Genomic DNA, 27,347 nt, shown 5'->3' with positions numbered 1-27,347 from the left:
GCCTCTCAGATCCTGTAGGCCTGTGCTTAGGTCCTGAGCGGCCTGGGTCCCATAAACATCCTCCGGACCCAGGCCGATCAGAGCCTGTAGGCCTGCGCTTAGGTCCTGAGCAGCAGGGTCCCAGAATGCCCCCTGGCCACTTGGAGCCTAAGGGTGCAGGCGCCAAGGGGCTGGGCCCCGCAAACATCCTCAGGACCCAGGCCAGTCCGAGCCTGTAGGCCCCTTGCTTAGGTCCTGAGTGGCAGGGGTCCCAGAACACCCCCTGGCCACTTTGAGCCTATAGGTGCAGGAGCCAAGGGGCTGGGGGCGGGGCGGAAACATCCCCTGTCACCATAGTGCCCCCAGCCACTTGGGAATGCTCCAGCACCAAGAGGCAGTTTGGGTCCACGCCCCCAGCCTGGCGCACATGATGGGGGGCTGGCTGCTGGCCTCTGGGGTGTGTGGAGACCCTTGGTGGCCACCATTGCGTGCGGCCCAGGGGTCCCTGCATGCCCCCCAGCCTGGCGCCCATGGTCAGGGCTCATACAGGAGGCAACCAATCAAAGTGTCCCTCTCACATTGATGTTTCTCTCTGTCTCTCCCTCTCTCTTCCACACTCTAAAAAATCAATGGGAACATACCCTCAGGTGAGGATTAAAAAAAAAAAAAAAGCATATCCTATGAAAGACACATCTTGAAAATGCCTAAAGAAAGTTGTCATTTTTTCTTGGTGAAGGGACTGGAGTCCGTGTTGATGAAAACACCTTGGTGGCTGTGGTGACTGGTAGTGGCTGCAGCAGCGGGGTGATGGGGCTGGTACCTTCCCCTGATCAGCCTGGTTGCCTCCCACAAAGGAGCGTGGGGAGTGGGCCTAAGCCATCAGTAGGACATCCCCTGAGGGCACCCAGTATGTGAGAGGGGGCAGGTTGGGCTGAGGGACCCCCAACCCCAGTGCACAAATTTCGTGCACCGGGCCCCTAGTAACCTATATAAAACTCTTGAATGACCCACATGAAGACATGTATGAGAACCCTAACACTACCTCAAAAGTGACTGGGAATTTGAAAGCAGGATTTACATGCCACCCAGCAATTCCACTCCTATTTCAAACAATTGCTGTTCTTATCAGTCAAGTGCCACAAGGAAACTAAAGCTGAGATAGGTACTCAGTTCTGGGGCTAGAAATAAGTAAAAACATTAAGACAAAAAAACAACAACCAAAAACATCTAAGACAATGTAATTATTAATTACAAAATGAAACTAAATAACCTGAAGTTAAATCTCAAGTATAAACATGAGATGCAGTAGTAAAGAGCAGAGGAGAAACTAACAGTGTATTTGGTGGAGTGGAGGGCAAAGTTGCTGGGTAATAACTGTAAATAAATACTATAAAATTTATTTAAAATATTGGCTATTTTGCATGAGTAGTTAAAACTTAGGATAATCATATCAGTAAATATCCAAACCATTGGAAGAAGAAAAAAATGAAAGAAGAAAACTTGATCCATTCAACAGATACAGAAAATGCAATAAAAAGAATTATCCCAATATTGTCTTTAATAAACGTGCATGTGTTAAATTCACTTATTAAAGCTCTTAAACGGAGTTAAGAAAATAAAAATCAAACTTAAGGAATATACTTTGTAAAAATTGCTCCTGAGCCCTAACCAGTTTCGCTCAGTGGATAGAGCATCAGCCTGCAGACTGAAGGTTCCCAGGTTTGATTCAAGTCAAGGGCACATGCCTGGGTTGCAGGCTTGATCCCCAATAGGGGTGCGCAGAAGGCAGCCAATCAATGATTCTCTCTTATCATTGATGTTTCTATCTCTCTCTCCCTCTTCTTTCCTCTCTGAAATCAATACAAATATGTGTTTTTTTTTAAAAATTGCTCCTGAAACAAAACAATGCAGGGAAATTGGGGGTTGGGGGAAATAGATGTAGAAACAGATACTACCAAGAAATGCTAACAAAATTTAAAGAAAGCAGCAGTAATATCAGATTTTTTAAATCCAAGGAGAAAAGCATTATAAAGGCTAAGAGATATTCTGTATTTATTAAAAATACCAATTAAAAAGATATAAATAGCTAAGTACTTTTATATATCAAAACTTAGTCTCAAAATATGTAAAACCAAATGGAGACAGATTGAGAAAAACTGAATAAAAGCAAAACAATATACTCTGAAAACAGATAACACCTTTTTGACAAGTACCCAAGAAACAGTAATAAAAAGTACACACACACACTCTAAAGAAAACATCAACAAACTGCAAAAAGTAGAAGACAGATATTTCTGAATTACAATGCAATCACAGTAAGAACAATAAAACTAGCAAATAAAATTGCCTTAAATAAATTTTGAGTTAAGTAATAAGTACCAAAACTGCAGGGTTATCAAGAAAATAACAGCGAAAACATACATAATAAATTTTAAGATATGACTAAACCAGTGCTCAAAGAAAAATTCATAGCCTTAATTATTTTCAGCAAACAAGAAAGAATATAATGCATCCAACTCAAATTAAAAACAAATCAAAGGAAGCAGAAAGAAGGAATTAGTGAAGATAAAATAGAAATCTATTACTTTAAAAGTGAACCAATAAATCCAAGGCATGGTTCTATGGAAGAATAAACTACCAGTTAACCCGATTTTTAAAAATTTAAAATAGAAAAAAAGAAAAGATTTTCTAAAATTAAAATATTTCTTTAAGCTCAACTCTATAAATAATTTGAAAAGCTGGAGAAGGGAAGCATTTAACACTGATCTCAGAAGAGGGAGGAAGCCGAAACCAGTTTGGCTCAGTGGATAGAGCGTCGGCCTGCGGACTGAATGGTCCCAGGTTCGATTCCGGTCAAGGGCATGTACCTTGGTTGTGGGCACATCCCCAGTAGGGGGTGTGCAGGAGGCAGCTGATAGATGATTCTCTCTCATCGATGTTTCTAACTCTCTATCCCTCTCTCTTCCTCTCTGTAAAAAGTCAATAAAATATACATATAAAAAAAAAAAGAAGAGGGAGGAAAACTACACAGATTAATAAGCATAGAAGAAATTTATAAAATCACCAATCAGTATCAGATGGTTTCAATGATCAATATAACCATGCATTCCTTTTTCTTACTAGCATACTTTTAAGAAACAGCATAAGATGGAACATAAACATAACAGAGTTACCATAAGTCAGACAAAATTGTAGTACTCCCAAAACAATGGGGGGGGGGGGAGGGAGGGCGACACAGACAGAAACAGTACTTGGAATATAAAAAAAAAAGACAATTTCAAATTTAGCGATTCTAGAAAGACAAGAAAGTACTATGTACAAGTACCCAAGAAACAGTCATAAAAAGCGCTCTCTCTCTCTCTCTCTCTCTCTCTCTCTCACACACACACACACACACACACACACACACTCTCTCTCTCTCTCTCTCTCTCAAGAAAATATCAACAAATTGCAAAAAGTAAAAGACAGATATTTTTGAATTTATTGAATCTATGCCAATAAAACAGAAAGTACTGGTTCAAAAGACTGGCTGGATTCAAATTTTGGCTCTGCAACTTACCAGCTGCATGACCATGATATGACTAAACCACTTATTTTGAGACTAAGATTTGATATATAAAAGTACTTAGCTATTTATATGGGCAAGGTACTTAAACCACAATGTATCTCTGCTTCCTCATCTGTAAAAATGGGAGTAAGTATTAATACCTACAAAATGTAGGGTTGTTGTGAGGCTTTTAAAAGATAATAGGTATAAACCACTAAGAATGGTACTAGCACATGGTTAGAACTCACTAAAAGTGATTACTATTACCATCTAGGTTAAGAAAAGAAGGAGGAATAAGGATGATCCCCCAAGTTGCTGGTCTGGAATCTGGGCAAACAGTGGTACCATTACCAAGATATGAAATAGAACACAAAAATTAAGTTTGGGCCCTGGCTGGTTTGGCTCAGTGGATAGAGCATCACCCTGTGGACTGGGGGTCCGAGGTTCGATTTAGGTCAAGGGCACATGCCTGGGTTGAGGGCTTGGTTCCTGTGGGGGGGGTGGGGTGGGGGAGGGCGTGCAGGAGGCAGCTAGTTGGTGATTCTCTCTCATCACTGATGTTTCTCTCTCTCTCTCTCTCTCCCCTCTCTCTCTCTCTCTCTCCCCTCTCTCTCTCTCTCTCTCTCCCCCCTTCCTCTCTGAAATCAATAATAAATTAAAAAATTAAGTTTGGGAAGTATGTGAAAGAGAATGAGTTCAGTTTTTAAATGTTAGGTTTGCTGATATTGTAGGATAGCAATTCTCAAACGTTTTGGTCTCAAGAGCTCTTTACACTTTTAAAAGATCTTTTATGTGGGTTGCATCTATAGATATTTACCATATCAGATATTTAAAAATATTTAATAATGCATTTAAAAATAAACCCTTTACATATTAAAATAAATACATTTTTAAGTAACTATTTTCCAAAACAAAAAGTTAGTGAGAAACTTGCATTGTTTTACATTTTTTTAATACCTGGCTTAACTGAAGCCAGGTGGATTCCCACATTTCTTTCCAATTTATTGTGATATCCATATTACGTAGTCTCTAGAAAACTCTACTACATACTAATGAGGGAATAAGAGTGAACAGAACAGTCTTCCTATTATGAAAATAATTTTGACATTGTGGATCTCATGAAAGTTTCAAGCAGCCTCTCAAGAGGTCTCAAACTCAGAAAACCATGCTATAGGATAATCATGTGTAGAATGCAATTGAATAGACAGTTCTAGAGTTCAGTGAAAATCTGAACTGAAAGTACAGGTTTAGGATTCAGCATACAGGTGGAAAAGACCTAGTCACAAGCATTGCAGAATGACAAGAAATGGCAAGACCTAAAGAATAGGTTTGGGGGGGGGGGAGTAAGGGGGCTGGGAACCGGGTGGAGGGGAACTATGGGGGCAAAAAAGAGGAACAACTGTAATAATCTGAGCAATAAAGATTTATTAAAAAAATAGTAATAAAATAAAGACAAAAAAAAAAAAAAAAAAGAATAGGTTTGGCCCTGGCCAGTGTGCCTAAGTGGTCAGAGCATTGGCCTATGCACCAAAGAGTCTCAGGTTCAATCCTCAGCTCCATATCATGCTAAGTGAAATAAGTCAGTCAGAGAAAGACAAGTATCACATGATCTCACTCATATGTGGAATCTAATTAACAAAATAAACTGATGAACGGAGTGGATCCAGAGACATGGAAACATGGAACAGAGTTCAGAATCTTGGAGGGAAGGCGGGGGAGAGAGCATGGGTGGGAGGTAATCAACCAAAGATCTTGTATGCATATATGCATAACCCATGGACACAGACAGTGGGGTGATGAATGCCTGGGGCAGGGGGGCAGAAGCAGGCTGGAAGGGGTCAATGGGAAAAAAGAGGGGACAAATGTAATACTTTCAACAATATATATATATATATATATATATATATATATATATATATATATATATTATTTTTTTAAATTCTCAGCTCTAGTTGGGGGTGCTTTTGGGAGGCAGCCAATCACTATGTCTCTCACTTAGATGTCTCTGCCCACCCTCTCCACTCTCTAAAAAAATCAATGGGGGGAAAATATCCTCAGGTGAGGATTAAAAACAACAACAAAAAGAATAGGTTTGCATAGTAAACAGAAGAAGCAAAGGCAAGAATAAGTCCTAAGTGCCAGAAGGAAGGAAGAGAAGTTATTTACTTATTTCAGTAAACAGTCTCACCATCTATTGTTACTCAAGCAGGGATCTCTTCCTCCAGTTCTATCACTAAATCTAGTCCATCAACAGGTCCAGCAGATACCTCCTTGAGATTCCTAGGAAACAACCAACCATCCGCTCCTAGATTCAGCTAATCTTGGAAGCATTTTATGACTCCTTGGCTCATAAAATTCTTAAGTATCCCTTAAACTGCATGTGCTCCTCCCCTTTATCACAGGCATTTCCGACTCCACGCACAGCAAATGCTAAAGAACTACTGGCTGAATGACAAAGGTAAGAACTGTCAGCATATACAAGGTGATTGAATCCAAAGAACAATACAAAACGGTGTTGAGGATGAAACATTGTAGAACACCGACATTCAAGAGGCGGAATAATTTCGAACCAGTAAATGAGAGGGAAGAAGAATGATCAGGAATAGTAGAAAGGGTAAGGCAATGATGGTAGCTGGTTAGTGTGCTGCTGAGTAACAAATCTCTGCTATAAATTAAGCCAGCGTCAGCAGAAAGTAAGTTCAGTCAACTTGGTCCTTAATGTGGAGAGATATCCTATGTAACAACAAACTAATATTTTGAAGGAATTTCATTCAGCTGGTATAAAATATACACAGACTCACTAAAAACTTTTATTATATTTTTTCTTGTCATATTGTGACTTATCTTTTGCAAAATTTAAAGGAGGCGAGCAAACTTTGAATTGTCCCAGAAAAAAAATTTTTTAATTGTTAAGAATGAAAGCATTGCTCATTTAAACCAAAATTTTCCTACAGTGTTTCAAATCAAGACTTCACACTTTGTGAAACAGTGAAATGAACCAATACTATAATTAGATTGTTAATATTTGCTACATTTATGCATTTTCTGATAATTTCTTATGTAAAAACATCCTATCATCCTGTAAATCTAAAAGTTCTAAAAAAGTTTATTAATTGAAAAAAATACCATAGCAATTGTCTTATGTTCAAGTAAAAGATAAACTGTTTACTATCTAAAGTTCTAAATATACCAGGTTCTAAATTTGTAGAAGCAAATTTTATTTACTTATTCAATAATTAAAATTATTTTAAATTAATACTTTTCTAAGTCATTAGAGTTTTTTATCTTTTATTATTTTATTGACTATTAAGGTATGAAAATCCACATACATTATGTGATCTAATTCATTTTTTATTGGTTAAAGTATTACAAGTCTCCTTTTTTCCCAGATTAACCCCCCCCCAACGCCACTCCCACCCCCGAGGGCAAGCCCCCACTGCCCCAGTGTCTGTGCCCATTGGTCATGCTAATATGCATGCCTACAAGTCCTTTGGTTGATCTCTAACCCCCCCACCCTGCCTTCTCCCTGAGGTTGAACAGTCTGTTCAGTACCACCTTGTCTCTGGATCCATTTTTGTTCATTAGTTTATGTTGATCATTATATCCCACATATCAGTGAGATCATGTGATATTTATCTTTCTCTGACTGGCTTATTTTGCTTAGCATAATGCTCTTCAGTTCCATCCATGCTGTTGCAAATGGTAGGAATTCCTTTTTTACAGCAGCGTAGAATTCCACTGTGTAGATGTACCACAGTTTTCTAATCCATTCATCTGCTGATGGGCACTTAGGCTGTTTCCAAACCTTAGCTATTATAAATTAGCTGCTATGAACATAGGGGTGCATATGTCCTTTCTGATTGGTGTTTCTGATTTCTTGGGATATAGTCCTAGAAGTGGGATTACTGGGTCAAATTAGAGTTCCATTTTTAACTTTTTGAGGAAACACCATTCTGTTCAATAATTTAAATTATTTTAAATTAATACTTTCTAAGTCATTAGAGTAAGTTTTTTATAATGCATTTTAGTATATTTATTTTAGGAAATAGTAAATAAATGGCCCTCTCTTTGGCTCTCTGTAAGTTTAATAGAAACAAGAGTTTAAATATGAACCAGCCATCAATCACCTTGGATTACTCGCAAAGTACCCAAAACATTAATCACCAGGCCTTTGTACCTCAAGCCCTTCCTTTATTCTTATCCTTCTAAAGTCTACAATTTAGCTTTGCATAATAATTTCCATATTGGCTATATTGTAAATCTTCTGAAATTATTTGAATATATAGATTTGCATCTGAATCCTTAAAAGGGTTGAAACAGTTAAAATGTTACCTGCTAAAAGTATATTTAATAAGCATTTGTAGAATAGAATGCTTTTTCAAATATTTCTTTTGGCAAATTTTATATTCACCTAGAATTTCTATTTTTATCTCACTATGTATCATTACATAGGAAAAACAAAACTATCAAGTTAAGCTCTTAGAAGACAAGATAATATGTACTAATTAAAGCTACTCAGAAAATATTCTCACATAAGAGCAACAATGTAAGATTTGCTTAAGCATCTTTTATATTTAAGAAAAAATTTCCTGCCTTCTCAATCAATGAGATTAGGCATAATCGATAAGATAAAGCAAAATTTCTATATTGTCAGCAAGAATACCTGATTCTAAAGCACTTATCTTTTTTAAGAGTTGGAGGATACTGCATAATATTCAGAATATGGTATTTCCAAGATCTTGGAAGAGTTGGAGGATACTGCATAATATTCAGAATATGGTATCTTCCAAGATGGATGGTTAACCTGTCCATCAAATCTTATACAAACATGAGATTCAGAAAAGTGGGATAATGAAAAATGGATTTTTTCAGATAGAGGAACATGCTTAAAAAAAAAAAAAAAAAAAAGGTTAGCCCTAGCCGGTTTGGATCTGTGGATAGAGCGTCGACCTGCGGACTGAAGGGTCCCAGGTTCGATTTCGGTCAAGGGCATGTACCTTGGTTGCGGGCACATCCCCAGTGGGGGCTGTGCAGGAAGCAGCTGACTGATACTTCTCTCTCATCAATGTTTCTAACTCTCTATCTCTCTCCCTTTCTCTCTGTAAAAATCAATAAAATATATTAAAAAAAAAAAGTTAGACATTTCTGAAACTCTCTTTCATAATTTACAATTCTAGAAATTATCCTCCAAACTTAGACGTTTGTAACAAGAATAAGAAAAAAGTTCCTGCCGAAACCGGTTTGGCTCAGTGGATAGAGCGTTGGCCTGTGGACTCAAGGGTCCCAGGTTCGATTCCGGTCAAGGGCATGTACCTTGGTTGCGGGCACATCCCCGGTAGGCCTAAACGGGCAGTCGGACATCCCTCCAGGAGTCCCAGATTGGAGAAGGTACAGGCTGGGCTGAGGGACAACCCCCTGCCGTGCACGAATTTCGTGCACCGGGCTTCTAGTCTAATAATAGACAAATATGCAAATTGACCACACCTTCGCTACGCACAAGCCACGCCCACCAGCCAATCAGGACGAATATGCAAATTACCCCAACAAAGATGGCGGCCAATTTACATATCAAGACAGCCTAGAAAGAAGCCAAGAGCTGCAGAAGGGAGCAAAGCTGCAGAGAAGCAAGCAAGCCAGGGGGAGGAGAAGGGAGGAGCGGAGGCGGGGCTGGGGGAGAAGGAAGTTGAGCAGGCGGGGCCGGGGGAGAAGGGAGGAGCGGAGGCGGGGCCGGGGGAGAAGGGAGGAGAGCGGGCTGGCGGAGAAGGAGCGGAGGTGGGGCTGGGGGAGAAGGGAAAAGCAGGCGGGCTGGCGGAGAAGGGAGAAAAGCAGGGGGGCTGGCGGAGAACGCGGGGCGGGGGACAAGGGAGGAGAGCAGGCAGGGTGGGGTAGAGTGCAGCAGGAAACCCTATTGCAGGATTTTTCCTGCAACGGGAACGCTAGTTAAAAAATAGTTTTGATAAATTAAATATATAAAAATTAAGTTTTTAGAAAACATAGGCCAAAAATGTACTGAATATGGGGAAAAAAGGTAGGTTTTTGGGTTTTTTTCAGCATAAGAGTAAAAAAGAGAAACAAGAAAAATTAAGTTTGACCAAATAAAATCATGAGTACATTTTATTTTTTCAAGGGGTATGTGTGTTTATTCCAAAGTAAAAGGCAAACTGAAAAATAAGTTAAAGGGATGCATTCTCTCCCTCCCATTGCCCACCTGTTTTCCCCAAATGAAGGAAAGGAGGGGCTATTTTGGTTAAGGCTGTTAAGCCTGACACAGGGTACCTTCAACAGAGTCACTAGAATTCAGGACTGGAGTTCCAGCTAAGACTATAACTCCTGCAGGCCATATAGAGCCCACAATATCATTTGGTCTGGCCCTGCCAAAGCATTAGGGGTGAGTTAATTAAATGTTTGACCTAATAAAGCAGCCTAATTTTTATGTTGATAATTTTGTATATAGCCCACAAATGATATAAATACCCAAATGGCCTTTGGCAGAAAAAAGGTTCCCAACCCCTGCATAACTTATTAATTTTGCTTTACTTCTTCTGAACATATATTTGCATCTTCTGTGTATATATCCCTTACAGTGTCTGGTACTGGGCAAAAGTTAGATATTTCTACCTGGTATCCCAACCTCAGAACAACTTCGAACATATATTGTAACCCATAATGTTGAAAATATCTGCATCAAATACATCAGCTGGAGTGCTAATAAGCTTCTTATACAATGAGTTCACGTAAATTGATAACAAAAACTCTAGGCCCAAGAGGCAAATGGGTAAAAAAACAAGAATGGGTAATTAAAAAAAGGAAAAAAGTACACATAATTAAACATATAATATCCCGTTTTACCAATACACAAGTAAATATAAATCAAGGCAATAATATACCAATCTTGGCCTACCAAGCTCACAAGGACATTATGTCCTGTTCTCGTGCTACAAGACATATTGCCTGCACTATGACAGAGACACGGCACTGTGACTCACCCACGCTAGAATGGGTTCTACTTTAATGAGAGGAAAAAGCAAGTCATAGTGTGGGTGAGGATGAACTTGGAAATGATGGGGGAAACTACTTATATGTTGTTTTAAGGGGCTGAAAGGTTGCTAGGATACTGCAAACTATAGTGGTGGAAATTAAAATGTACCAAGTATCAGCTGATGCCAGACAACATAACTGGTATCTCTTTACCCTCATCATGATTCTATAAATTTGAAATATTATTTCCATTTTACAGATTAGGCAGCTAAGGCTCAGAAAAGACTGCCCATGATCAAACATCTACATCTGAAATGCAACACCAAATCTGACCATCAGTCCAACGTTCCTTCTAGTATAAATTAAGTTTCATCTTACTTGTAAAAGCAAAATTAAACTCTCCAAGAATAAGGGAATGATTAAGTATGTAGCACAATCACCTTGGTACAAAGTCACTTAGCATCTTTAATAAGATATCTATTCCATACTCAGCATCTACTACCCTCTGGGTCCTGAGATCTATGTTATATCATTTCATTCCCACAATATGAAATTGCCTGGATTATTTCCTTTTAACAGAGTCAAACTGAGGATTAGAGGTTAAGGAACTTGCTCAAGTCAAAGAAATAAGAACTACAAAGGCAATATTCAAATTCAAGTCTATCTGACTCAGAAGTTTGAACTTTTAACCACTATGTCGAGTCTGTGCTAAAATTCCAGGATCATCTTTAGTAGATTATTCAATGCTTTCTACTTCTGGCCAAATGTTGTCTGTAAGTACAGTAGTAGCCCCCACCCCCTACCTTATCTCCGTTTTCACTTTTCCCGGTTTCAGTTACCTCAGTCAACCATGGTCCTAATAACATTATATGGGAAATTCCAAAAATAAATCAGTTTTAAATTGCCTGTCATTCTGAAGATCTCACTTCATCTCATCACATAGGTACTGTATCACAAGTGTGAGTGCAGTACAGTAAGACACTTTAAAAGAAACCATATTCACCTAACTTTTATCACAGTATAGTGATAAAAATGTTCTATTTTATTATTTTTGTTAACCTCATATAGTGTCTAATTTATAAATTAAACTTTACCACAGGTACATATATATATATAAGAAAAACATACTACATATAGGGTTCAGTACTGTCCGTGGTTTCAGGCACCCACTAGGGGTCTTGATACATGTCCCTTGTGGATAAGGGGGAATGATTGTCCTGTTTTATCAGGCACATTTTTGCTCAGGATACAGCACTGAGAGCTCTCACTCAGGACGCAGCCTGAGGCACAGCTACTACTCTTACTAGAACCGAATGAAAGTGCAAATTATGACACATACAGTCTTTTTTCCTAGTCTTGTGCTTCCTCTTACCTGGTTTTAACTGATAAAGCTATTCTTGCTAATCCATCCTGATTTCTACTCCAATATTTAAACCAGAAGACTCCTGATTTGTTTTCTTTGAAACTGAAGACCTATTGTGTCAAGGTAGAATCTCAGGACTCAGGACACAATTCCAGGATTCCCTCACAAGCCTCCAACTATGGGCTCATTAATACCTGAATCATGTTTTAAACAATAATTTTAAAACTGTTTCTTGTACTCTAACAGCCCCACGGATACCATTTTCTATGTACATTATGTGAACAAGGTCAGGCAATGTGCTCCAGGTCACAACCTATCTGTGCCTCGTATCTCCTAAAATCTATGTAGTAAAGTAATCCTTTGTCAAGCCACCCAAGTTCCTAAATTTTCTTATTGTAGGAGGCTTTGTGATTAAGAATCGTAAGCCCTTGTGGTAAAGCGAAGTGGTAAGCTGAGATCCCAGGTACATATATTTACCTTTACTAAACTAAAACAAAGGTGAGAACAGAAAGGCAGCGGGGACGAGGACTTGGGTTTGTTGTTCATGTGCAATAGTGCATGGAACAGGGTTGGCACACAATAAATATTTCATAAATGTTGAAGAAAACAATGGTACTTTCTGGATCCTAAGTTTGGGATAATGAATTAGTACATAATTATTTTTCAATTTTGTTTCCCAAAACCTCATGAGATTATGAAACATGGCTGATACCGGCAGTGACAACTGGTTGGGCGTTGTCCATGCACCGAAAGGTTGCCGGTTCAATTTCCGGCCAGGACACATGCCCAGGTTTTGGCTTGAACCCCAGTAGGGTGCATGCAGGAGGCAGCTGATAAATGTTTTGCTCTGAATTGATGTTTCTCTCCCTCTCTCGTCCTCCTCCCTTCTTCTCTCTAAAATCAATTTGAAATCTTTTTTTTTTTAAAGGAAAAAATAAAGAAATACATTTTTTAATAATGAGAGAGGGGGGGGCAAATTAAACACTTTTCTTCCTTGGACTCCAACTGAGTCATCTTAGTAGTATGTATTCCAATAGTTACACTGCGTCATATAACTTTATCAGCAATAAACATCTAGAAAGGAACTATTGCCCAAGCCCATCAGAAGTTGCTTTCTTATCCTTTTGAAGAATACATGAAATGGAGATGCTGTGATTTTTTTTTTTTTTTGTCAAAAGTCTCTTTACACCTTCCTTAGAATTGGAGCAAGGCATTTCACACTTAACTAGCAGTCAGGTGTTTTGCTCTATACAGTATACATTTTTTACTGCACAGAGGCCTGAAGCATGGAGAAAGCTGTTAGAATCAGTTTTTTGCTTGGTCCTCAAAACTCCTATTCTTTTTCATCAACACTCAAAGGTGCAAGAAACAATTTAAGAGTTTTTTCTAACGATTCCTGAAAAGCCAACCATCTCACACATGGCAAAGTTGTCAAATCCTCCCTGATTCATAAAATTATGCTGGTGATACAATTCTTTATTTATCTGTGCTAAATCAGAAGGGAAATAATACAAAACCTAAGATCTTTCTGGAATATTTTTAAAAGATGCCTTGTTTTAGTTCATTTGTTGAATATTATTAAAACACTAGAGGCCCGGTGCATGAAAATTCGTACACTGGGGGGGCGGGGGGGAGGGCCCTCAGCCTGGCCTGTGCCCTCTTGCAGTCCGGGAGCCCCCAGGGGATGTCCAACTGACGGCTTAGGCCCGCGAGGAGCAGTCTGGCCTCCCTCTGCGGGAGGCGACCGGCGGGTCAATTGGGGAACAGCACGGGCTGACGAGCAACTAGCCCCGCCCCAATGGCCATCCCCTCCCTTTGCTTACTGGCACCTGCCTTGGCTGGCCTGGCACCGCCTGCTTGCTGGCCCTGCCCCCCGCTGACCAGTCATTCTGCTGTTCGGTTGATTTGCATATTCAGTTTTTATTATATAGGACTAGTGGCCCAGTGCACGAAATTTGTGCACCGGGGGTGGGGGGTGGGGGCGTGGTGCTCTCAGCCCGGGCTGCACTCTCTCCAATCTGGGACCCCTCTCGCAATCTGGGACCGCTGGCTCACCTGCCTGTCTGCCCGATTACCCTAACCACTCTGCCTGCCAGCCTACTCGCCCCTAATTGCCCGCCCCCTCCACCGGCCTTCTCACCCCCAACTGCCCTCCCCCACTGGCCTCATGGCCCCCAACTGCCCTCCCCTGCTGGCCTCATGGCCCCAACTGCCCTCCCTGGACGGTCTCCCGGTCTAATTAGCATATTACCCTTTTATTAGTATAGAAGATGGGCAATGGTGTAACCTTCCTATTTTGCCTTCCATTAAACTACAGGGTTGTTTTCAAAGAAAACGAAACAGTAAAGCCCAGTAGAGTTCGTTACTTAACTTTTCCTTGGCCTTGACTTTACCTATAAATGGTGATACTATTATTGCTGGAGGGATTAAATGCAGATGTCTACCATTTCTAGTACACATTGATGAAGCCCCACTCACACTTTAGTAATTAAATATCCAATGCACAAATCTCAGAATTCATAGCCTGCTGCTGTGGCCCCTCCCCTGGTTCCCAAATATTTCCCAAAATTAAATAAAAAGGATTACTCCTTTATTTTTATTTATTTCAGAGAGGAAGGGAGAGGGAGAGATAGAAACATCAATGATGAGAGAGAACCATTGTTTGCCTGCCTCCTGCACGTCCCCTACTGGAGATCGAGCCCACAACCTGGACATGTGCCCTTAACCAGAATCAAACCCAGGACCCTTCAGTCCACAAGTCGACACTATCCACTGAGCCAAACCAGCTAAGGCAAAAAGGATTACTCTTAAGACATTAAGCTGTAGGACCCTGTTCCAGTACATATTCTGAATCACTGGTACCCATTTGTTTATTTTTTTTAATGTTTTAAAATTGATTTTAGAGAGAAGAAGGGGGTCGGGGGAGGAAGAGAGGGAAGGGAAAAGGAAGGGAGAAGAGGAGGGAAGCAAAAGAGAAACATGGATCGGTTGTCTTCCGAATGTGCCCTGACCGGGATCAAACCCGCTACCTTTTGGTGCACAGGATGATGCTCCAATCAACCAACCAACCAACCAACGAACTGATCTACACTGGCCAGGGCCCATTTGTTATTAGTAATTAAATGTTTAGAATATTTTCCTTAACTAAATGGAGTATATAGAGCACAGTGAAATGCACACAGTAAGTACGCAGTTAGATGTCAGGATGTCTCCAAAACGATTTAACATGTATTTTGATCACTTCCTAGATCAACGGATTTAATCAATAGGATTGTGTTCGATTTAAAAAATTGTAAGGGTAGAATTGAGTAAGAATAATGGTTTCCAACTGTGGCAGGAACAAAAATGTGTTTTAAATACTGATTCAATTTTCATGAGTTTTTAATCCAGAATGAGAACAGCAGTAATAAACTATGCTTCCCCATGTGACCACCAGAAAACAAAACAAATCTGTTTTCCTCTATTCCTGCTTCTATCCCAGATTCCCCTCTCCTCCTTTAGGGGCTCTGAGTTTGTTAGTCTCTGAAATATAGCTTGCTTATGAAGTCACCTAAAGAAAGCACTGGAATGATAGATTCATAGGTAGAGAGATAGACAAATAAATATTAGCTGTCAAAAATTATCAGTGCACTTTTTTTTACATAAATCTGCATGTATGTATGTATGTTTAGAGAGAAGAAGGAAGGGCAGGAGAGAGAAAAAAATAGACTGGGAGATCCAACCCGCAACCTGGGCATGTGCCTGACTGGGAATGGAACCTGCCATCTTTTGGTGCATGGGACAACGCTACAACCAGCTGAGCCACCAGCAAAGGCAGCAGTGTGTGTTCTTTTGTAAGGAATGTACAATCAGCATGCTTCCAAAATAAGAACTAAAAACCTGTTTGTTTGTTTTTAAATGACATTTATTATTCACCAGGTTTCCAAGGACAGTGTGAATTCCCAGCTTGCTGCTGTGGGTCCTCCTCTGGGTCCCAAACATTCCCCAAAATTCAATAAAAAGGATTACTCCTTTTTTAATTTCAGAGGGAGAGGGGAAGGGAGAGAGATAGAAACATCAATGATGAGAGAGAATCATTGACTGGCTGTCTCTTGCATGCCCCCTGCTGGGGATTGAGCCGGCAACCCAGGCATGTGCCCTACATGATAAAGGCCACAGGGCGTGTTATAAGTTTATCCATCTATTCCTGTACCTCACTGTAAATTTTTCAACACTTCACTCCCCTGCTGTTTCAAGGAAATAATCATAATATACAATTTTTTAAAATTGTTATCGATTTGAGAGAGAGAGAGGAAAGGGAGAAACATGGATTTGTTGTTCCACTTATTTATGAATTCATTATTTGATTCTTGTATGTGCCCTGACCGGGGATCGAACCTTACAACCTTGGCATGTCGGGATGGCGCTCTAAAAACTGAGCTACACGGCCAGGGCCATAACATATATATATTTTTAAATATTTCAAATAGCCAAACATTCAACTATTCATGCTCTTTACAGTTTTCCACAAAGTAAAAATAAAACGTTCAAGAATTTCATTGCCACTCATTATACTAGTCCATGTTTTTATTAGGTGAATCATGTATCCATTGCACCAAGAAATAAACATCTAGTTATCTACACATAAGAAAGCTGGTCAAGAATTTAATTTATGACACTTGACAAAAATCCAACTTTCATATAAACAGCTGAACCACTGAGCAGCAGCAACATTAGTGGGTGTTACTTAACTGAAAATGGCAGCAGCCTTAGGAAGAACCAGCTCATTACCGCAGAATCCCACAGGGGTGCTGCGGCTAACTGGTTATGCTCAGTTTGACTCTCAACAATCAAGAAGGCTCTAGAGCTATGCAGACCAATAAAATTAAAATTCTGCTCCTTGGCCATATTTCAAGGACTCAGGAGCCACATGTGACTAACCTTGGGCTTCATACAGACTTTCTAATACAGAAAGACAAAAAATGATGCTGACAGTACAAACTGCAATAAAAACTGCAATTTTGGATGGGGGGGGGGGGGGTCTCCTGTTTTTTTAATGCTGGCAATAAAAAAATTAAAGTATAATAATACAAACACCCTATGGAGACCAGAGGAGTCTGGGAAGACATGACAACTAAATGTGTCATGCATCTTGCACTGGATCCCAGAACAGAAAGACATTAATGGAAGAAATGGAGAAATCTAAATCAAGTCTGGAGTTCAATTAGTACCACTGTTGGTTTCTTAGTTTTGACAAATGTACCACAGAAATGGAAGATGTCAATAATTGAAAAATTGGGTGAGGTGTATATGGGAAACTCTCTGTAGTATCTTCTCAACTTTTCTGTGAATCACAAATTATCCCAAAATACAGAGTTTAGTAAACACCACCAACAACTATGGGCCAAACTGTCCCCAGAGTTTCCGGCTGGTAATCTCTAATTCCCAAACCATAAGCACCACATAGGCATTACACAGAGCACAAAGGTCAGCAATACACCTGCGTGAATCGGAACAAACACGACCAATTATGAAGGTAGCTGCTATCAATGTAAGGATGAGTGAGTAAAAGAGCAGGCAAAACAACATACCGCATTCTGCAGCCTAACATTTTCAGGAGATTCAAATCTGTTCATATTTGATGTATGGATCTAAAAGGATGACTTATATTTGGAAAGGACACAAACAATAGGTACTGAAAGGTTATGTTGGAGTAACAAATATCCATCGGATATCCAGTCAAAAATCCAAGAGAGAACATTATCAAGTGCCCCAAAGTTAAGACACATCATCACATCCTAAGAAATCAGAAAAGGAGGAACAAATGGCAGTTGGGGCGGAAGATTTAAAGATAAACTCTGAGACGGTTAGAAAGGCTAAAAGGCATCCTTGGCTGAGAAGACTGCTCTGAAGAGTGTAAGGGAGTGATGGAAACAGGTTGGTTAGACCTTGGGAAGTCAGATTAAAGAGGGCCTTGAGAGCCAACCAGAGGAGTCTGGTCTTCAAGCAAAGAGGAAGGGACAACTTAAGAGTGGTGTGAGGAAAGTGGAGCTTTAAGAAAATTTGCTCACATTCCTACTAAAGTAATGTGACAACCGTTCCTCCCAACATCATTCTACATCCCTGCAACGTTCTCAGACATCCAGGTTCAAAGCCACATATCACCTTCAATCCTTCTTCTGATCTCACCAGTTGTTGTTTATGCCTCACACATCTGTCATCCATCTTCTACCCCTACTGCCAAGACCGCAGCTGAGATCTTCGTTACCCTTTCTACGCCTTCTCTACCCTCTGGTACTGCTTTTATTGGTGACGCTGAACACTACTGACAAAGAAATGTTCCTAAAGCACAGCTTATAACCATGACCTCTAAATGTAGAAACCTTTGCTGGCTCTCCACTCTCTAACCAGCATAAGCACTCGTCTGCCTACCTCTAGGCCTATATTCTGCCACTTCCCAACACCCCTATAATCACTCCCTAAATATTCCCTTGTCTTGTCCATCTGCCTCCTCTGCTGAGTGTCTTTCTTTTTCTCAGCTCCATCTTTCAGCCAACACTCTCCATTCACAATGATTGAAAGCTTTAAAGATGGAACAAAAAACACCAACCATGTCACTCCTCTTAAACTCTTCAGTGGCTCCTAGCTGCCTATAAAAGTCCCATCTTGGTACACACAGGATATGAAGCTCTCTTTTACCTGATCCCTACCTATCTCTTCAGAGAAACCCTTCCAACCTGCCCACTCATCACTGGGTATTTAATGTTCTAGAAATTCCACCACTATGCATAATATCACATTGTTGCCCATCTCTTGCCTTCATCATGCTGATCCCTCTGCCTTTTCATTTTTTTTTTTTTTTTTGGACTGGCTCCTTTATCTTTTAAGAGTCATAATCTCAAGGTCTTCCTCAAGGAGGCCTTCCTTAATCCACTGTGTTAAGCTAATTATTACCCCTCTAGACTCCAGGACAACTCAGACATTTTTACTTTAACCAAATCACATCATATTATATATCATGTTTGGGTATGCCCTTCTATTGCCACTTTCTCCAATAAAATATAAGCTACAAATATTTTTTGTTCACTCATATACAACTGTACCTAATAAATGTTACCTTCACCAACACTGACCTCAAATTAAAATAGGCAATACTGACTGTATATCAACCAAATGCACAGATGATACTTTTGCTACAGCTCAAAGTAAAAATTCAGAATCTTTAGGCCTAATAAGTTCAGCATCTGAGAGCCCTACACATTTCATTAGCAAGTAAATCAACTCCTGGGAGGGTGAAGAATTCCTGATTTAGGATCTGAGAGGAAGTCAGTTCCTGTTACCTTACCTCCCTGAAGTCTTTTGCCTGCTATATACTGGGAGCTGTTCAACCTGGTACAAATGACCATAAGGTTAGCAATCTCCTATCTTCAGTGATAATACAGAGTGGATGTCAGGTCTGCCTACAGGAAGGAGTGGGGCACAATGTATACAGAGAACAAGAAATAAAGCAAGGGACGAGGTGAGTCCTAGCGGTAGCCCCAGATAAGACTTTTGATGGAAGACAGAAAGAAAGGTACCTGTGCTCACATACTTAAACCAAGGAAGTTTGTTAGGACGTGGTGTTCATCTTCAGAGACAGCTGTAAAATAGGTCCCGAGGCAGTTTATTCTAAAAGTGTAATATCTATCACAATACAACACAAACCCCAAAGGATAACTCCAATGTGATGCCTCTGAAGAAGCCTGCCCCCACCCTTCTGATTCTTTCATTCGTGTCTCTCTCCCACCCTAGAGGTGAATAAAAACAAAATAAAAAAGAATAAAAATAGCTTTAAACGTACCTTTGATTTTTTGTTCAGTGGCCTAAAATAAAAACAAATAAAAAACAATGTAAATATGAAACTGAAAGAAATGGATTGTTATGATAAAATGCTAATAGATTACTATTACATAAGACATACACACTTTTATAAGGAATTTGTCATTTAGGTGAAATACCTTGGAAAAGATATGCAAAGACAGCATGCTTTTCCCAGAGATGTGCCCGATTGTCTCTGATACAATGTTTATTAATCAACTTTAAAAAAAAAATGTTTCTGTAGATGCAACGCAGAGAAGACACTGTATGACAATGTACAATAAAAAAATGGGACTGCATTTATCATTTAATTTTTAAATGATTTTTATATAATCGTCACCTTTCCATTAATGCATCTAAATGAGGTCTGCACATTTAAATGGCTTAAAAATTGTTTTCAAATGATAAAAAATGAATTAAGTTTTCTGAAAGAAAAGTTGAAGATAACACTTTAGCCAAATTAGTAATAATTAGGCTGCTATTACAGTTAAACATAGTTAATTTTTGAGTATTTTTGATTGGGAAAAATTTTCAAATACATGTCACTTCTGACATATCTGACAATTCATTAAAATATCCACGTTCAGAAGGTAAACTCACATGGACATGAGCCTTGCTTTCCATGCCTACCCTATTTCCACTGTCTGTGACACAGCAGGGAGAAGGGCTCTGGCACTATACAGATTCCTTACCATGGCTCCAAAGAGAGAACTGATTATACACAGAGGCCACAGCAAAAATCAACTCTTTTTATTAAGACCAATTGTATGGGAGTCCTAAAAATAAAAGATACAAGGACAGGCAGGGAAGTGAGGAAAGACTGAATTGTAACAGATAACCAGAAATTATTTCTAAGTGAAGCATTTCTTAACTGCCTGCCATGGGGCTTGATTTGATAATTCACATTTGCTTTGTCATATAAAATTACTGTTACAAAAATACCAATTGTTAACCATATCATTATAGAGTTATATGGTAAAGAACTATATGGCAATTACCTTAATATTGAAGACACACCAAACATTATCTTTCTCCCGGAGAGCCAGAATCAGTCCAGGTTTTGACGTGCTTTACCGAGTTTTAGAGCATTAGTGATATGTTAAATAATGGAGGCCCATCTTTTACTTTATATGGATCAAGTATTTTAAAAAAATTGATGGAAAGACAATGGCAAAAGATGAGTCAATTAGCATGAACACTTAATTTATTTCTGGAGAAACTAGTTTTAAAAATCTAGCAGTAGTAAAACAGTCTTATTAGAGAGAACTCGGTGTATAAACACTTTGAAGTATAGAAGTGTTACATCAAGCAACAACATACATAGTTTTCTAAAGCCAAAAATTTAGCATAAAAATTATTTTACAAGTTGAAAATCTTTTTTTTTAACTCTCTCATCTCTTCCATAATTTAGTTTCAAAGGAAACTAAGTTACAGCACATAGAACCATGACCACATTACTAAATTCCAAGGTATACAGTGCTGCTCCTCTAGACCTTACAACATAAAGGACACCTCGTCTGCAACTCCTTTGGAACAGCTCCATGTTGCTTCAGAACAAGGATCGATCTCATTCAGTTAGACACCTGCCGGTGTCTGCCCATCAGAACACTGATTGACACAGTGAAGAAATCTAAGTCATGGAATCCAAGCACTCCTAACTGACGAGGAGAAAATGGAACCGATAGGGTTCCATTTCTGTAAAATAGGTTTTTGTGAACTGATCCAGGACCTAGCATATTACTCAAACTTTTTGAGTGTTTGTCTGCACTGTTTTTAAAATGGTAGCCAGTATTCGGATGTGGCTGATGGCCACTGAAAAATAGCTAGTCCAAATTCATTTGTATAAAATACATAGCAAATTCCTATTATTTAGTATTAAAAAAGGAAACTATTTCAATACTTTACACTGATTAGATGTTAATATTTTGGTTATATATTGGGTTACATAGAACATATTAAAACTAATTTCAACTGTTTCTTTTTGACTTGTAAATGACCTTGTCATTTAAACTTTCTCAGTTTCAGCTTCCTAATTCCTCAAATGTAAGGGGGGGAAATCTGTACCGTCTGCCATTCAGGGCTATTATGAGGCTTAAATAAAATATGAAAGCATCTTTAGTTGAAAAGTACACAATACTATTCAAACATGAGGTGTTGCTATACAGATCCTCTTGTGTAACAGAATTAAAGAATTCTGAAAAGTCTAGAAGCAGAATATTTCCATTTTGAAAACATTTTTCTTCCTTAAGCAAGCAAATAAACCTGAACTGTGATTCCACAAGTAATTATCACAACTGCCTCAATTCATTAACGAAGGCATTAGACAGGGGCGTTAGACAGGTGTTTTCTTTCTGTTGGGCTTTGCACCACTTGTCCCAACTCCTCATCCTTAAGCACACTCAGTGGTTAAGAGGTCAGAGCCTGAATTAGACTGCCTGGCTCTGAGTCCTGGCTCTACCACTTACACACTGTGACCTTGGTCAAAATTAGTTAACTTCTCTAGCTTTGTTTCCTCATCTATAAGACAAGAACAAAAACACATACCTAGTGTAGTATGAGGGTAAAATGATTTAACCCAAATATAGTGCTTAGGACAGTGTCTAACATACAGAGAACATTCAAAAGATTATCAGCAGCCAATGCTACCAGCCCCACCTGGCTCAGTCTTTTCTCTCATATTTGCAAATAACCTGACTCAATCTCGCTCCCAGTCCCCAATGTCTTGCTTTTTTCTCTCTTTCTAGTCATCTACAATGTCTTAACAATGCCAGGTATTAGAATAAGGAAATTATAGTTCAATTCACCTGTTTTAAATAAGATAATTAGTGGTAAGGGAACTTTTCTATAATTTTTTAGCAAGTAGCACCCAGTTTAGAACCCAGGACTGCTGAACTAAAATGAGTCTAAAAAGAAAAAAAGGAAAAAGGGAATAGTCAGGTGCCGCTTAACAATGGGGATCCATTATGAGAACTGCGTTGTGAGGTGATATGGTTGTGTGATCACAAAGGCATTTACGCTAACCTAGATGGTATAGCTTACTGCACACCTAGGCCGTATGGTATATATAACCTACTGCTTTGCAGGAGACAAAAAATAACTTTTCCTCTACCCTCTGGGTTCTTAACTGAGACATCTGTAATAAATGACAAATTAATAGAAGAAAAAAAAATAGTTTAATAACACATATACCTCCTGGGTACATGGGAGAATATCCAGGAAAACTAGGTCTCACCAAAATAGCTGGACCCACCACCTTAAATACCATCTTCAGTAAACATGAAGATGCTGGGGTTGGTGGGAATCAGTGATGAAGGTCCCAGAAAAAGCACAGTAAACCAGGGTAAGGTGGTTATGTAGTTTTGTCATTATCTTCTCCATTGATAAAGAGTTTCTAGAGATAAGGTCATCCCCTCTTCCTCGTACAGGCAGGGAGACACCCTGGGAAATGGAGACTTCCCTTACAATGCAGATGTCTGTTGCACAGGGTAACTTTAGTTGGTTTTCAGAACTTCTCCCACATCTGCTGTTTCTTAAAATAAACCAGCCTAAAATAATCCTTATGCCAAAGAGACATATTTAGGGGTGACAAGTTCTATACCCCCACAGCTTCTAGACTACGAACCTATACCACATGCTACAATGGTATTTGTGTACTGTACCATGCTATAACCACGTCACTAGGAGATAGGAATTTTCAGCTCCGGTCTAATCTTATGGGACCACTGTTGTATATGCAGTCAGTTATTGACCCAAACATCATTATGCAGCATCTGACTGTAGGAAGCTAAAATAAGGGGCAGATGAGTGCAATGCTCCACCTAGCTTACTGAAAAAAAAAAAAAAAGAAAAGAAACAAAACAAAACAACCCTGCTACTTAGACTGCTGAATATGATCCCTTGTCTCAGAACAAAATGGTCTTTGGGAGACATGAAAAGTAAACACTAAAATTTCCAAAAGAGAATGAAGTCTCATTTATATTCAAATAGAGCACATCTGAATCCACAAAGCCTATAAAAGTCCCTTCAGCTTTTAATACAGTAACAAAACTGTCTCAATTAAAATAAGATCCCAATTTGTATTGTTGCATCCCTCCAGCCCTCAACAATTAAATGCTTTCTAGGAACTACAATTACAAACTTAAAGTAAAGGTTATACTAAGTTATCCCTTCTATAATTAACCCATTTCTCAACCTCCTTTTTCCTCCTTACAGCATATTCAAGATTCCTGCTAGAAATTTATTCTAAGAACAGAACCTGGGTATAAATATATGGTAACAACTTATTGCTACAATTGTTTCCCCCTTTTTAAGTACAGGAACTATATTTTCAGTGCTATGCCAACTTATTTCCTAAGTCTTAGAATCAGAAGATAATAGCCATACTTCTTAGATGTGAAATAGGCTTTTGAAAAAAAAAATTTTTTTAAACAAAGTTATCTCTACTCATAGAGATGTACTGGGCCTGGAACATAATAAAAATCGTGTAATTTTTCTTTAAGGAGGAATTTAATTAAATTTCTATTTAAATAATAGACAAAATAAGAAAAACTATCATAATAAAAACACGGTAGTGAGCCTTGTTGGTGTCTGATTATTTATATAAGGAGTTGTGTTATCTGGTTTTTTATTTAAAAATATAACCTGTGGTCTGAAGTTAATTTTCTTTAAACGACTATAACAGCTACTAGGAACTATGTGTTCTGTATCTGTGGCGTAAAGACCTTTTAAATGCCTTATAAAAATTACTGTGATGTATCATTTCCAGCTTTAAAGTTCACCTTTAGATTGTGAAAATAAGGCAAACGTGTAAGAAGGTTCTGTATCGAAGAATAAAGCCATGGTACCAAGTTCTGGAAAAGAACCAGCTGAGCAAGTAGAAGATTTCAATTGCATCCCTATTTTCAGCACCCTGATGAAACCATGGCAGCCACTTAACTAATTTTAATGCCTGAGTTCCTTATATATATAAAGAGTGGATTAGAACATATAGTATCTGAAGTCTTTTTCAGAAATGATATACAAAGAAAATTTTTTTTAAGTGTACACAGATTGCATGAAACAGGCAAATTGCTTTTCCTTTAGTGAATTCCAACATTTATATAATGGGCCCGCCTACCTGGCTTATGTAGATGTCTGTCTGTCACCTACCTGGATACACCTGCTTACTCCTACAACAGACAAGCTCAAAGAAACTTGTCCAGAAACTCCTATGACTCACAATCTTTCATATGGGCTTTAAGTGTACTCCTTTGAGGATTTTGTTTTGCTTTGTTTTTTCTATTTATTTGGTAACAGCCTATAGAAATACCAGCTGTCCTCACTTCACCAACAGGTTGTATTTAAATTCAGTTGGAAGCTGGTTATTTGGAATCTGAAGAACAGCCTCACCATAGTGGCAGTCTAGCCCACTAAAGTGAACAGGAGAGGTCTTCGCCTTCCCTTTACACTGTGTTCAGTGAGGAGGTATGACTGTCTTTGGGACATACAGAATACCCTACCAATGCTGAAGGTCTGGCCAAAAAAGGAAACACTCCCCATGAAGCCTCTGATGATGGTTCTAGTAGAACATGGTTGAGATGAGAGACTAGAACCATACAGTGAGGCAGGGATGAAAGCTATTACTTCAGATCTGGTAAGAAGCCAAATGGCACAAAAATCATCATTTACGTGTTAAAGACAGGTGATTTACAGACTGGATATGAAAAAACGTACACTTTAACAACTAGAGCCATAATTTGTATGTTACAACTTAAAAATTATACTCACGTTACATATTTTACAAACACAACATTCAAAGAAATTCCAGTGAACCTTGCTTTTCTTAGAATTTCCTCACTGAAGTGAGTGAGTAGACAAATAAACATACTTCGTTATATAATACCTTAGGCCTCTTTTCTAACCATTTCACACACATCCTGACTTACCAGCTAAATCTTAAGATTCCTTAGAAGCAGGGATCTCAGGTGCTTGCTAAACTAATGATTCTACATCAATAAATAAATCTTCCTCAACAAATCTATTGTTTCTTACAAGTTCTTTTCATTAAGTAAATGACCTTCACACCATCGAATAGAGTCTGAAAAATCTTCCCCCAATCTTACTACTTAGAGAGGACACAACTTTTTCATAACAAATCCTGAGCAAAGACTGATCAGATTGTAAAGACCATCCTATATCACAGGTCTTTGGCAGAGGCCTATGGCATCACCAAATTCAAGGCCAAAACTCTATAATACTAATGTAGGTCTTCATAAAAGCAAAGTGGTATAACATGAACTTTCAAAAAGCAGGGATACCTGAACTAGAAACCTATTCCAAACCCTAACTATGACAATAGTCACTCCTGAGAGCAACCAAAAGGCTAATGATAGGAGTCACCTATCATCCCAACATTAATCCTCCTCCATGGCCCTTCCCCGGTTAAAGTAAATCCTCACTTAATGTCCTGGACAGGTTCTGGGAACTTCAGGGAAAGCAGTAAAGTGAAACCAATTCACCATAAGCTAATTGATATAAACAAGAGTTAAATTCCCACATCTCATCAACGTTCCTGGATGACCAGTTGTGTGTGTCTTCTGACACGGTTAACTGCTCCCAAAATGTACTTAGCCACTCAATCTGGAACCTAAGAGTCAATCTAGGTTCCTTGCCCTTCATATCCTTTCAAAAATTTCTGTGGATTTTTTTAATAGTCCCTTCACCAGTATCTCAGCTTCTAGTTTCGACCCTTTCCAATTCAATTCTACAATTTGCCAAGGTAGACTCAATGGCCCAAACCCCTAAAAGAGCTGATAGCTACCACCAACCCTCCCACCCCTAGTTTCATCACCTGACATTTCTACCCTTGGCTCCCTCCCCATTAAAACCCATAGTTTATGAGGAGACTATGGACGCTTTCTTCTGAGGTTAGTCTGCTTGGAATCCTTTTGTATTCTGCTCCTTCTTGACTTGGCTAATTTCTATTCCAAAAAAATTTCCCTGCCCCCTGCCCTGTTTCAGGCCCAATTAAGCCCTTCTCTCCATGCTTCAACAGTTCCCTATCTGCCATAGTTTTGTATCCTATGTTTTTTCCTATTAAATAATGTAAAGATATGCCTGGCTGGTGTGGCTCTGTGGTTGAGCGTTGACCTATGAACCAGGAGGTCACAGTTCGATTCCCAGCCAGGGCACATGTCCAGGTTATGGGCTTGATCCCCAGTGGGGGGCGTGCAAGAGGCAGTCGATCGATCCATGATTCTCTCTCATCATTAATGTTTCTATCTCCCCCACTCTCCCTTCCTCTCTGAAATCAATACAATATTTTTTAAATGAAATATTTTTTAAATGTGGAGATATGTTGCTATTAATATATATCCTGTTCCTAGCACAGTGCCTGGCACAAGAGTTATGCATATATCAAAAAGTCATAATTTTTCATTAGAATACAAAAATGGAATAGCAATTTCACTGGGTCTTTCAGAACATGTTAAGGGCCTTGCAACCTTGATACTGTAAACGAGAGCCAGCTTAGTTAACTGTCATAAGCCTATAGTATTAATTTGTAAAAATTTTTGTAATTATAAATATAATCTTTTATTTTTTGTAATTTGTATTGCTTTGATTATAGTTTCTGATGGCTTTTGGGAGAGCTTTTGCAGCCAATTA

At 39.0% G+C, this 27,347-nt stretch overlaps 1 protein-coding gene across 6 annotated transcripts in view; it reads right to left on the bottom strand.

Moving 5' to 3' along the window:
• The window catches only part of TNRC6A (trinucleotide repeat containing adaptor 6A), a 98,376-nt gene that overhangs the window by 45,533 nt on the left and 25,496 nt on the right, over positions 1 to 27,347 (bottom strand). For 5 of the 6 annotated variants that reach the window (XM_079780353.1, XM_079780349.1, XM_079780348.1 and 2 more), the window contains exon 4: positions 19,687 to 19,708. The exons of the other annotated variant lie outside the window; for it this stretch is intronic. In XM_079780353.1, the coding sequence (XP_079636479.1) occupies positions 19,687 to 19,708 (22 nt within the window). The remainder of the gene's footprint in view (positions 1 to 19,686; positions 19,709 to 27,347) is intronic. 6 annotated transcript variants of the gene reach the window in all.

The sequence above is a fragment of the Cnephaeus nilssonii genome (assembly GCF_951640355.1).
Source record: "Cnephaeus nilssonii genome assembly, chromosome: 2".
NCBI lineage: Eukaryota > Metazoa > Chordata > Mammalia > Chiroptera > Vespertilionidae > Cnephaeus > Cnephaeus nilssonii.
The sequence above is the reverse complement of the archived record's forward strand: the minus strand, read 5'-3'. Positions and strand labels throughout refer to the sequence as shown.